The 13492-nt window shown below is 46.4% G+C and overlaps 1 protein-coding gene across 1 annotated transcript in view; it reads left to right on the plus strand.

Moving 5' to 3' along the window:
- Positions 1 to 12769, plus strand: part of CAPN13 (calpain 13) — a 61661-nt gene extending 48892 nt beyond the window's left edge. Inside the window, exons 17-23 of the mRNA XM_050948671.1 lie at positions 920 to 977; positions 1924 to 1991; positions 4536 to 4604; positions 6076 to 6154; positions 8324 to 8440; positions 11567 to 11619; positions 12421 to 12769. Coding sequence (XP_050804628.1) covers positions 920 to 977; positions 1924 to 1991; positions 4536 to 4604; positions 6076 to 6154; positions 8324 to 8440; positions 11567 to 11619; positions 12421 to 12447 — 471 coding nt within the window. The 3' untranslated portion in view covers positions 12448 to 12769. The remainder of the gene's footprint in view (positions 1 to 919; positions 978 to 1923; positions 1992 to 4535; positions 4605 to 6075; positions 6155 to 8323; positions 8441 to 11566; positions 11620 to 12420) is intronic.
- The last annotated feature ends 723 nt before the right edge of the window (positions 12770 to 13492 follow it).

The following is a 13492-nucleotide window of genomic DNA, read 5'->3' on the forward strand; positions in this document are numbered from 1 at the left end:
GGAAGATTTTACATGACTCATGAGTCCGGCAGCTGAGAGCTACAGCATCAATGTAGAGCAGGAGACAAGGAGCCTGATTCTCACTAGCTTGCAACAGTGCAAAAATGTACAGTAGTGTAAATGCAGTGTATCAGCTCTTATGTCTCATGGCCAGAAAAGTGGTGTGTGTGGTGGGGTGCTACTGTGCTCCTGCATCAGCTTATCTCTGGCAACAACCCCTGAAGATTGCTGACAGCTGGCACAAGATAAAGCAGACTTCAGGCTGCTCTAACTTATCCCAGGAACCTTACCGGTGCCCAGCCACCCCAGGGACACAGGGGGCTAAACAATGTCTTTCCCCCACTCTCCTTCAGGCCTTCAGACTTACGCTGAGCATGGGTCAGCCAATACAGAGACACTGACCCTTTGGCTCTAGGAATCAGCTACTCTTTTAGATGGCCCAACTTCTCCATAACAAATACTCCACAATTAAAATAAAAATAGTCAAGCAGGAAGGATGGTCATGTAGCTAAACCATAGGACAGGGAGTCAGGCGACCTGAGTTCCATTCCTAGCTCAAGCACGGTCTTCTTGTGGGACCTTAACATCTCTCAGGCTTGGGTTTCCCTAAGAGAGTCATCCATCTGTACAACACTGGGGATGATAATACTGCTCTGCGCATAGCAATGATGGGAATGCTTATAAAGCACTTCAAGACCCTTTCATGGACAGCACAAATTATTGTTCTAAAAAGAAAGCATGGCTCAGAGACTCAGGTAGTCTGATTCTGAGCTCACACCAGATTTGCAGCTGTGTAACTTGACTGCCATGAGTGGATTTACTCCTGATTCGCAATGGTGTAAGCAAGTGGAGAATAAGGAAAGGGGCGAGAGTAAGGAAGCCTGGTGCTTATAAACTCATGTGCTTTGTTCTGCATTAGGGTTCAGACATCAATGCCTCACAGCTGCAAAGGCTCCTCAATGAAGTGTTCCTGAAAGGTAAAGCTCTTTATGATTCAGTTAATGGTGTTTTCCTACCCTGGATCTAGTGTGAACTAGATGGAGCCGTAGATCTAACCAACTCTAATGGTCCTAGGAAAATGCTCAGCAGGATTGGTAGACCTCTGACGAATTGAAAAAGCCTCTCTAGGATTCCCTTTATGCTTAATTTTTATTAAAAAAATTAATGTTCACATGTAGGAAGATGTGAAACAGCCCAGCTCCAATCCAGGTCAGCACTTAGCCTTTCCTAGCACATTGAGCATACAGACAGCAGCGAGGCTGCTGCAGCTCATGCTGCTGAACTTCGGCACGCCCCTGCGTCTCTAAGTGCTCTCTACTGGGACCAGCAGCACCTTTGTTTTTCCAGTCCTGGGTCCCCACACAGCCCTGACCTGCAGAGTACCCTGCTGGTCCAGGCCTAGAGCACCACACAGCTCTGCTTAGGCCGCACACTTGCTTTTTTATGGGATCCAGTCACAGGTCTTCTCCAACCGGACATGCAGCACCCCCTTTATCCCAGTCCTTACCTCTCTCACAGCTCTGCCAGGTCAACTCAATGCCCACCTGCAACACTCCCTGGTGGAAGTCTAGTCCTGGTTTTCATCACTCCCCTACCTCTCAAATATTGGGTGCAGCATGTGAAAGAGACCGAAAAGGAGGGGGTCAAACAACAATAAAGGAGAGAGATCACCAAATTTGTATGGGATCTATTTACCTTTGGGTTGCTGCTGAATGACATCCCTCAGAAGGGGTCCAGTTGGAGAAGTGTCTCTCACACACAACCCTCCCTCCCTCCCTCTAGTGATATGGGCCACTCGGGGCTTGACTAAGATCCACCTCCCAACAGTGACCTGGTTGGGGCCCTGCTCTCTGGAGGTAGAGACCTAACCCAGGGCGCCTTTTGTTCTTTGTCTGATCACTTTTCTTTTATCAATTCTTATAGATCGGATGGCCAGCCCGGGCGGAGGATTCTGCTTCGAGTCATGCAGAGGCATTTTAGCTCTGATGGATGTATCCTTTCAGCAAAGGCACTAAACTCCTCCCCCCCACGTGCAGCCCATCCTTTCCTTCAGTTATGGCTCAGCTGAGCCTTCCCCTGGGACAACCTGCAAATAAATATTGGCCACATGCATCAAATAATTTTCCCACAATGTATGCAGGACTTTGTCATGCACACTCCCTCGGGGGGTGGAATCTGCTATCAGGAGCTGACTGAGTGCTATAGGCCTTCCCTAGTTACTTTAAAACCTATTCTATTAATTACATTGTCCTCTTCTTCTGAACTCTCCATGCACTGTGGTTAACAAGCCTTGGCCCCAGTCTGGACATTGCACAGCTTCCAGAGGACGATGCTGGATTTCAGTAAGATCCACTGGATAGCTCAACCTAACACTACTTCTTCCCATCCTTCCTCTAAGGTTGCCAACCTTGGCTTGCCTATGAACTGGAACTCCAAGCCCGCTGCTCAGGGGTGGCTCTAGGTATTTTGTGGCCTCAAGCACGGCAGGCAGGCTGCCTTCGGCAGCTTGCCTGCAGGAGGTCCCCAGTCCCGCGATTTCGGCGGCAGCCTGCGGGAGGTCCGCCGAAGCCGCGGGACCAGCGGACCCTCTGCAGGCAAGCCGCCGAAGGCAACCTGCCTGCCTCCCTCATGGCGACCGGCAGAGTGCCCCCCGTGGCTTGCCGCCCCAGGCATGCGCTTGGCGTGCTGGTGCCTGGAGCCGCCCCTGCCACCGCTCTGGATTTATGTCAAGAACAATGAAGCTATGATTGCCTTTCCTCTGACATCAGCCAGGGCTGGAGTGGCCAGCAGCAGTGTGTCACTGCTGAATCACAGGCAAAAGCCTGGCAAACTATTCATCCTTTGGTGTGTACCTCTTCTAGTTAGATGGATGGCATAGTCCTCCAACTGTTAACAAGACAACACTGGAAATGCATTGCTGGCCATTGTAAAACAAGAGTGCTCCTTGATGAAAACATAAATTCTCCCCGCTGCATGCTCTCGTGCTGTCTTTTTGTTCCAGGCCTTGGAATAACTCTGAGATAGTGCCAGACCATTACAGATTGCAGCAAATGAATAAAAATGACCAGCAGCCAGTTGCCTTCTTTCCAGCTTTCCTGTTACTGCATCCTCTTGCCGTCTAAACAGGCACAGAATGCAGGACACATGGAGGGTGCTGACACAGCCACTTTTCTCACCCACCCCCATTCCATTTTTACTGAAGATTTTTTTTTTCATTCACTACTTTGGTAGCCACTCCCATACAGTGTAACCTATACTGGCCTTTAAAGACCAGAGCAGCCTCTTTCAGCCAAGTTTGAGGGCAGCACCACCCACTGTCCCTTATTTCACTGTAAGGGGCTTTGCTTTCTCAGGGCTGTGGCAGCCACAGCCATGATGCGGTGAGAGAGGCAGCGGCCAGAGACAGCCTCACCTACAGAGAACAGAGCACTATGGGAGGACACACAGGGTCAGATATTACACCTCCTTCAGGGAGATGCTGTGTGTATAACCCCCACATCTTCTGGGTGTGGTGTTCTGTCCCAACTAGTGGCACCAAGAGAGGTCTACTCCACAGCCTTAGCTAACAGCCAGCTGGCTTTTAACTCATGCAGTAGAGGCTCAGGCACTAAGCTCTAGCGGTCCCAGGTTTGAGCCCGCCTGCCAACGACTGGGGCGGGGAGAGCCGTCAGCATTACATCTAAATGCCTTGTGCCAGTGTAGGAGCAGGGTGCAACAGAAGATAGATCCATGGGGATCTTGGGGGCTAATACCACTAATGGGGCTATGACTACTCTACACCTTATGCTGAGGAGGCTCTATCTTCCCCTCTTATCTCAAGCCTGTTCACCACCCCAATACGTTCAGAGAAGAGATAGGGAGGCGTACCTGAGTTAGCAGGGGTAACAATAGCTAGATTAAAGCTAACTGTAGCTGTGGCAGCCTAGGCTAGCCACCTAAGTACCTACATGTGCAGTTAGCCCACCCTCAAGCCCATGCCACCACATCTACTGTTATCAGTGCTGTCTACATTAAAGCCAGCCCAGATATGCCTACCTGTGCTATAGTCAAGTTCAGTGCAGTTTAGCCATACCCAGAATCTAGCCACAGGTAATGCTTGTGGGCCCCAAGCAGGGGTATTGGTGGGGGCTAGACCACAACATCTTTTACTCCTCCCCAAAGGTGGCTGCATTGCCATAGGGCCATGCATACACTGGAGTTATAGCCTCATGATCCCTTGCTGCGAAAGGCACCATATAACTTTGCTGCTTAATGGCCCTCAGTTATATTTAGTTTATCACATTTATTTTGTGCACTCTATAGCTCCTCCCACTCCTGCACAGAGCATGGAAAACCTTAGCTTTCCCCAGCTTAAAGCCTGACATTCCAACCTTCATGGCTGCAGGATACCTTTAGCAGGGCTCATGGTGTGCGTGAGCAGGGTCCTTCCTGCATCTGCTTTTCGGTGAGGCAAGCCCTGGCCTAAATGGCATCCTGCTCCTCGGAAACCCAAGATTAGTGCCCACTAAACATTTAAGCCTTAACCACACATGCAGCTCAAGTCTAATGGAAGACTCTCCCTGCAAGAATTTAAGCACCTCTGGAAACTCCTTGCTAAGTACAAGGTACATGTGAGCTGTCAGGAACCCATTTTCTCAGCTAGTGCTGCATTTTTAATCAAGGGGATGCAGACACTATGAAATTAAAATAGTGCAGGGTGGAAAGACCGCAACAAAGGCGCTGACGCTTAGCAGATAAAGCACCTGGCTTATAATTCAAAAGTAGGAAGCTCAAATATTGGATTGAGAGGCCCCCGTCAAATGTTCTGACTGGTAAGAACAGCTCTGGCAAGGATTAAGTGCTCTGTCCTTGCGGCAGATCCTGAGGAGTAGGTTAGAGAAGCTGTTAGGTCCCAGTCCTGCACTTACATACACAGGAATAATCCCACAGGTTAATGGGACTGTGGTTGCTCATATGCAGTAGCAAGATGGTGAGTATCCCTGGAGAGTACAAGCACTTAGACTGGATTACCTATTTGTCATCCTATTATCCACCCTATGTTTCTGTGAAAGGCTATTGCCCTATTTCATGGCAGCCAGGCACATTGCACAGGATAATACAATCCATGGAAAGGCCATGCTCCCTGGCCAATACAGACTTTGCTTGTCCGTTACCTTTTCTAAACAATGCAAATACTGTAACAGGGCTCCTTCTCCCCCTCCCGCACTTCCTTTAAGAGACTCTAGGACAGAGAAAGGGACCCCAGAATTAGGAAAGACATTCTGGTACAGTCAATGTTTCTTGGTTTCACCTGTTAGATCTGTTTGGGCTATCCTGAACAACTGTTCTCCATGCTTGCTATTTATAGCCTACCACCATTTGGTGGTGGTTAGTATCTCACAGGATGGTTTTTGGCCAAGCTAAACATACTGAGCCAGATCCTCATCTGTTGTATAAGTGGGCATAGCCCTATTCAAGTCAATAGAGCTGAGTACATAGCCTATTGTATTTAGAATATGGAGTGTATAGGAGGATATCACCCCACCTAGTGCCACAGAAATTAGTTCTGCAACTATTCTTTCAGTTGAGTCATTATTGATGGGCTCCTTGTGTTGGCAGAGTCATGAAGATACAAGCTTTGGTCTGAACAAGTAAAACAGTGCAGGGGATATACGCAAAAGGTCACAACTCTATAACCATTCAGACATGTTTACACTGCAGTTCCACATCAATGCCGTCATTGGCAGGAGGATATCCCAAGGTGATCAGTGCTCCCCTCTGTCTTCTTTCTCCCCTGTCTCAGTGCACTAGGCCAGGCCAATGCTCTGAAGGAGCATTACATCAATCCCTCACTGCCCCCATCAGTAAGCCCCCTCAGTCCAGGAGCAAGGATCACCCAGCTGTTCTTTCTGGAAAGTTGTCTGTCTTATTCTAGTCCCCCTATCAGATGTTGCACTGAGTTTCCACTAAGCTAATTCATTAAGGAGAAAGTGAAATGCATTGGCAAGTGGCCAGCATGCTAGGTCATAGCACAAGTTTGGGCCACTGACGTTGGCTTAAAAGTAAGAAGCTGAATTCTTTCAAAATGGTTTCCAGGACATTTTCAGGAGGGTGGAGGGAACTGGTTCTGGATTCCTGGACATCTCCGATTTGAAGAATGCAGTACAGAGAGCAGGTATGTTCAGCTGTGCTATGAGGAGAGTGTTGGAAAGATGAAGGTGGAGGGATTGTATGGAAGATCTGGTGAGCTCCTGCTCCTATCCGTGAGTAATGCATCTCACAAGGACAAAGTGATCACTATCCATTCCCCATGTAACCAAGCCAAAGAGAGTGTCTGAGGAAGAAGCCATTTCCCCTGCTGAGTGGTCCTGCAGCACAGGAATAGAGTGGAGCATCGTTGAGCTGGTGCTGATGATGGATATTTGTCAAGTGGTGGGAAGGCCAATAAGGCTAAGCAAAGAGGCCAAAGAACGAGTTAATTTCCATCTCACTCCCCGAGGTGCCTTCTCTTGGTCAGGGATGAAGCACCTGGTAGGGGAAAGGAGCAAGGAAGTTTTAACAGCCACTAGTTCACTCAGTCTCTGTCCAGGGCTGTGACTGGTTGTACAGGAGAAAGCTGCGTTGAAGGACCTTTTATTTAGTTTGCACTGACCTCTGTTGGTTAGACTAGTGCCACAATTTTAAGCAAGCAATCCAGTTTCTGTTGCATGATTGAATTTGTTTAGTTATATCTGGTTACATTTTGTATATGCGATAGGATATCCCAGAGGAAGAGCCTGTCCAACAAATCTGCATTAGAGATCCTTCCATTTAGCTAAATGGCTTTTTAAGTTGCATTTGCTAGTAGAATATAAATTTTTCCCCTATGGGGAACTCTAGGCAAAACGTAATCAACAGAAGCCACAAAGTTGGTGGATTTTTTTCAGGCGGAAGATATAACATGGCCTGTACAGACTGAAATTCCTGATGCGTCATCAGGGTGTAGCAAGCAACTCTGAGTTCAGGGATCTGAAATGTATCACTATTGTAATAAAGGGACGACAGTATAAAATACAGAGGAAGATTGCACACATACAGATACAGATACTGAAGGGATAAACAGGGAATATTAAAAAATGGCAAATTCAGCACATTGTACCCACTAAGCAGTTTTTGAAGGGGAGACACACCCACACCCACCCACTCACCCCAGCACCTTGCCTCCTCCCACACCATACAGCACAGGTCAGAGTCGTCTCTCCAAAAGACTGCCTCCCTTGCCCCCTGCATGGATTTTTCTTACCTGGGGGAGGGAGGGGAAGAGGAAGGAGAATTATCAGACCCAGCAATAGCATACAACAGCCTAATTCACCCCAAGAATGCTGCTAAATATAGGCCCCAATTAAGCAAGTACTGAAACATTTTACTGGAGTCCATCACTATTCAGCAAAGCAGGAGCTTAACCTTAATTGAGGCCTTAATGTTTAGAAGGATAATAAGCCAGATCCTCAGCTGGTGTAAATCCGCACAGCTCTACTGGCTTCAGTGCTCTTCTACACCAGATGAGGAACTGGTCCCAGCTCTTCATAAGCATCAACCTAATGAAGTGCTTGGGACGCTCAGTGATGTAATGGAATAATTTCCATCCAGTTAAAATGAAAAGCCACTCTCTTAAAGCTTTAACAAACCCAGCCAAAGGGATCTGAGCACAAGGATAAAGAAAGGGCAGAGGGCAGGGAGCAAGGAAAGGCAACCTCTCTAGGGCCAACAAGTGAATACACTCATGCATGCCTTTGCAATTAAAAGGTAAAGGTATTTTTGAAGGATGGGGAGACATTGACAGAGATGGATTTCAGGGGCAAGGACATGCCATACCCCAGGACTGCCCACACCAAACTCCTGACCACTTACCAGTTTAAGATGGGATGGTGGGATCCTTGGATGGTTCCTAGATGTCTTGAAGGCAGATTTCAACAAGTCTGGGCTCAAGGAGATCTGGAGCATAGCCAGGTCCTATGCATTTAAGGCTTTAGTCAGTGCACTTTTTACATGTGCCTGCGATGGATTAACAAAGGGGAATGGGATTAGTTGCTTTACTGCTGAGATTCTTGCTCACATATACAAAGTGAGCGCAATCTCCAGACTTGAGGCTGGGAAAGGATTTTGACTAGATTTTATTTGTGAGGGTCCTCAAGGAGGAAGTTACCATCTTAGGGGACATTAAGCAGGGATGGGGGGTCTCTTGGTGGGTGTATAAACTGGGCACATGTAACCGCCTTAGTTCCCCGCCATTTCAGAGGATGCCTGGACCTTGCTTCTTCCTGTTGCTAGCATGTTCACTGCTCTTTCTGACTCTTGCTCATAGGCCTGGCTGTCGATGACCAGCTCCTCCATCTGACAGCTCTGAGGTACAGCGATTCCTCCATGAGAATCTGTTTCCCCGATTTTGTGTGCTGCATGATCCGTCTCGAAACCATGGCAAGTAAGTCATGCTCCTGGCTAGCTAGAGTCCTGTGGGGGTCTCAGAACATGGAAAATATGGGCTTACACTGCATCAACCACATATCACAATATCCTTAGAACTACAGGTTAAGGACAGTGCACCTAATGGCACTGGCTGCCTGCCAGCATAGGGAATTCATTGTCTTTTCTGGAGATGCTGAGAACCAGGGAAAGATGCCTATTTATAGGGAATAGTTTGGAAAGACTGAACTTGCTACTATGCAGGAGCTGGGCTAGGTCAGTGTCCCTCTGCCTTTTGGGAACTTGACACTAATTTACCAGATGCAGGGCCAGATTCACCCATGGGGGCAGCTATCCTTTAATGGGAGATTCAATGGCAAGAGAGAGCAACTGGCAGGATTGCTGTGGATGACGCCCTTTGAAGACACTGCCAGAAGAGAACAGGTTTTCCAAGCATGGCTACATCAGAGACCCATCAGCCCAAGAGATGTTCTGTTTCAGTGCATTTCTTAGCTGATCTGGCCCCACCCCTGTGTGTGCTGCCCTAGTGGACTCTGGGCTCATAGTGGCATGGAGGCAGTGTGCAACACGCACTGCTGTCCCCTTCTCCCACCCCACTGGACTTTCCATTGCTGGAGGCATGGGGTCTAGGTTCTGGAGGAAGAGATAGCTCAGTGGTTTGAGCATTGGCCTCCTAAATCCAGGTTTGTGAGTTCAATCCTTGAGGGGACCATTTAGGGATCTGCGACCAAAAAAAAAAGGAAGGATTAGTCCTGTTTTGAGCAGGGGGTTGGACTAGATGACCTCCTGAGGTCCCTTCCACCTCTGATATTCTGTGTTTCTAAGACATGAAATAAATTGGGCCTTAAAACTTTGACTGTCTTAGACAGCATCTGCCACCTTTAATCATTGTTGTGCACTCTAGCCTGCAACAGAACTTGGGGTAGAGGGGTTTGGAGAAATTCAAGCTCTGTTGAGTAGAGGAGCACATACAACTGCATCAGGGGATGGGGCACTCATGACCAGCAAAAGAGGCTTGTCATTAAGGTTAGGAGGAGTATCCCTGATTAACAGTCACAAGCCTGAATTGCAGCTTCTAGAGACCTTTTCTACTGGAGAATATGAGCAGGCCTCATTGACTCCCCTGGGAGATATTTGAAGCCTCTCACAGGACAGTTGATATCCTGGGTCCAAATCCTCAAAGGGTTTTTAGGCACCTCATACCTATTGAGTTCAATGGGCCTTAGCCATCTATATACCTTGGAGGATCTGGGCTCTGGTGACATGAAACAGTCATTCAAAACTCAGTGATACCTTATAATGCTTTCAGACACTAGTTCAAGGCTGGGTAGCAGAGGCAGCTCAGAGTTTGAGAATCTCCAATTTTAACTCTTAATGAAAAAAACATATGCAATAGAACAACAATGTTAGAAGCTCAACATTTCCAAGATGATTAACATCCTTCAGTGGGGATGGAATTTCTTCTGGCTAAAGTGTGTCCATTTTTGCATCTTTTTAAAAAAATGAATGGTTTGATAAAACCCCTTTGCACAGTAAGTGCTGGTAGAAAGACCCTTAAATCCATTTTGAAATGAATTGCTGTAAGTTCCACTGGTGTCTCTAACAAGCACCTAAAAATGCCCTCGGGTCTTTCAATTATTGTTTTCCAGAAAGTTTAATACAATATATTTTTTTCAAACATTTCAAATCTGTGAATACGGCTTTTTCAGGTGAGGATAACTGAGCCAAATGTGAATAAGAGACAGTTCACCTTCATGGTGGGAATACAGAAGGGAAGATAAAATTTGCCCCCATTAAATTGTTACTCATATTCTTAAGATAACCAGAGTGATGCAACCTAAACCAGAAGCAGCTTCTACTTTCAAGCCATATTTAAATGGAGATAGAGAAATCACCAGTGACTCATTTTTGCCTAAAGTAGGAAACACTAGTGCTGCACATTGTGCCTAGAAGACACCTAGATCTGATGTACATTGATACAATCATGTCAGGAAACCAGGTTACAGTATGGTTGCACCCTTAACCTACCCCAGGTGTTGTGACCTGATGTACCGAGTCACTGCGCTGCTCAGGTTTGGCCCAGCTCTCTCTCTGTCATGATGACCGGGGACTGGGCTGGCCAAAATTTGAGTGATCAACGCTGCAAGCCTGGAGGAGCCAACCTCAGCCAGCCCTCCTGGGCAGGAATCCACACTCTGGTATATGCAGTGTACTTCTTTAATACTTTTTACATTCACGCATATTATATATTGTGGGTAAGAAATAGTTAGTAAGCCATATGCTTTTGATACTAAAGCTATTTACTGAGTAACAATAGGCCATCAAAGTTTACAGATGAATCCTGGGCCCAAAAAAGGTTGAGAGCCACTGGACTAGATGACCTTTCGTGGTCCTTTCTAGCCCTACGTTTCTATGATTCTGGATCTTCCAACCAGCCTTGAGCTTTTTTGTTTTTGTTTTTTTGGGGGGTGGGGAGGGAGTAAAAAGATGTTTTGATTACAGTTGGGCAGGAATTAGACCTGTCATAGGAAATACCAGGATTTTAAAGTTTGTTTTCTTTTTGAATCTGAACAAAGTGGCAATTTAAACAAAAAAAAAAAAAGGTTCCAGTCAACATTTTCCTACAGCCAAACCTTTTGTTGGAAAAATTTTGACCACCTTTAGTTTTGACAACTACATGAATCGAGACAGCACCTGCAATTACTAGTTGATAAGTGTGCAGGACTTAATGATTACGTGAGTTGCTTCTGAGAATACTGTGATCACCAGGTGCCAGTGGATGTTGGGTAGGGGACGAATTTCCCTCCCACCTCATTGTGAGATGTATTATGTATGTGTCATACTTAGGATGACCAGAGAGCAAGTGTGAAAAATCAGCACAGGGGGTGGGGGGGGGTGGGGATGAAAGGCACCTATATCAGACAGCCCTGAATATTGGGACTGTCCCTATAAAACTGGGACATCTGATCTCCCTGTGAATCTTCAGGCATCAGCCAGTGAAGGAAACAGAATACTGGACTAGATGAAACTGGGCTGATCCAGAATGGAAACAACTTTGTTCTTATATGTTACAAGCTCCTCCCTCCTCTTCCTATTGAAGTGAAGCTGTCTTTGTTCTCCCTAGGTGTATTTCGCAATTTATCAAAGGATGGAAAGGTTTGCTTCACTGCAACAGAGGTGAGGAGCCCTCATTGTGTTTGTGCCCTTTGCTGCCTTCATAGATTCTTGTTCTCCTCCTCAGATTCAAAGTGGAATCATTACTAGTGCCTTCTTCACTGAATCACTTTCGGAAAAGTTAGCACAAGGGGTGTGGGAGATCTTCTTACATAGGGTAACTGTGCATTAAGGGTGAAATCCTGGCCCCACTGAAAGTCAATGGCAAAACTCCCATTAACTTCAACAGGGCCAGATTTCACTCTAAGGATGTCTCTTATGCTTACACTGCAGTCATAGATGTGGCTGCAGAATGTAGACATACGTGAGCTATCTTTGATCTAGCTAGCTTGGGTACCAATAATAGTGAAGCCACAGAAGCATGGTCTAGAAATACATACTTGGGGCTCTGGGCAGGCTAGTACAGCCCCTGCTGAAGTCCATGTGGCCACAGCTTTGCTGCAATTGGTACCTAAGCTAGCTAGGTCTATATGCTGCAGTCAGAAGTGTGACTGAGATGCTGACATACCCTAGATTAAAGCAGACACAAGACTAAGTGGCAACTCCTTCCTTTCTGACACCTCTGATCTTCCTGGAGTACAAAGAACATAGCCCCATTAACTTAAAAGAATAACATTAGGAAAGTATTTAGTGCAATTTAGCAGCCGGAAACAAGGAAAATGCACCAGCATTATGTCACCGGCCTCCTCCCCATGGACCACAGCATGAGAATTGCTGTGCTCCAGTATTTACATTCTAAATTATTATGCATCCACTACTTAGATTTCCTGTAACTATCTAAATGCATTTTCTTCATTCTCCCAGTGGATGACTTTTACCATGTACTGCTAAGGCAGCGATATGGCTCTACATTGTTGGTAAGGAGTCACCTCAATCCTGTACAAACAGAGGAGAAGAGTTCCTAGCATGCTGTGACACACCTGTGCTCTAATACACTGTCGAACAACTGCAACCACCTACCCTGGGAGACAGTGTGCTGTGATCATAGGTAACAGAGATGAAACAGGAGGCAGTCTGGGCTGATGCTTAGAGAAAAGGGGACTAGGAAGCAGCAGAAGGCTCCTAAGTTCTTGTTGCCGCTAAGCCACTGACCTGTTGTATGACTTTGGGCAAAGACACTTGATTTCCTTATCAACCCAGCTGGAAAGTTGAGCTTTAAAAAAAAAAAAAAAAGAAAAAAAGCAGGAACTTTGCTGAAACGCAGAAGCTGCATCTGATGTGAGCCTTCCTCAAGGAACAGAATTATAACAAAAAAAAATCTGATGTTTAAAAGGAAGCTGTGATGGAATTCTTTCTGCCTCTCTCTCTGTTATTGACACAGTGTACTTAAAAGTAAACAAAGTACATTGAGCACAGAGGACTCAGAACTATGACGGACAGGGTCTTAGCTTGTCCTGTTATGTTCAGCAGAACCACACCACTTCCCCACAATCACAGAAGAGGGGGGGTGGATTTGCTCCAAGTCATTACCTGTACTGTTAGTTTTGCATGCACCAACCCTGTGTCTGCCCATTCAAGTGAGCACTTCTATACAAAATCAACTCAAATTTGTATGTGTACAGTGTGCATTTGCATGCAACTGCATGTTTGAAAGTCTGGCCTGTCAAAGTTTCCTGGGTGAGAGCCCAGACGGAGGCTCAAGCCCTTTGCTGGAGTGTGGTGTCGTGGTGCAATGAAGCTGCCTTGTGGTGATGTTCATATAGCAAGAGGATGGTGTTTGCATTACAGCATTAATACCTCACAACATATCCTCATGTAAATAGCACAGCAGGATAATATGAGGACCTTGCCCTGGGGGAGTAAAGTTGGTTGAATTATCCATTACAAATGATACGCCAATTTTACTCTTTTCTATTCAAGAATCATTCATCAGCTG

Source organism: Gopherus flavomarginatus, chromosome 4, assembly GCF_025201925.1.
Source record: "Gopherus flavomarginatus isolate rGopFla2 chromosome 4, rGopFla2.mat.asm, whole genome shotgun sequence".
NCBI lineage: Eukaryota > Metazoa > Chordata > Testudines > Testudinidae > Gopherus > Gopherus flavomarginatus.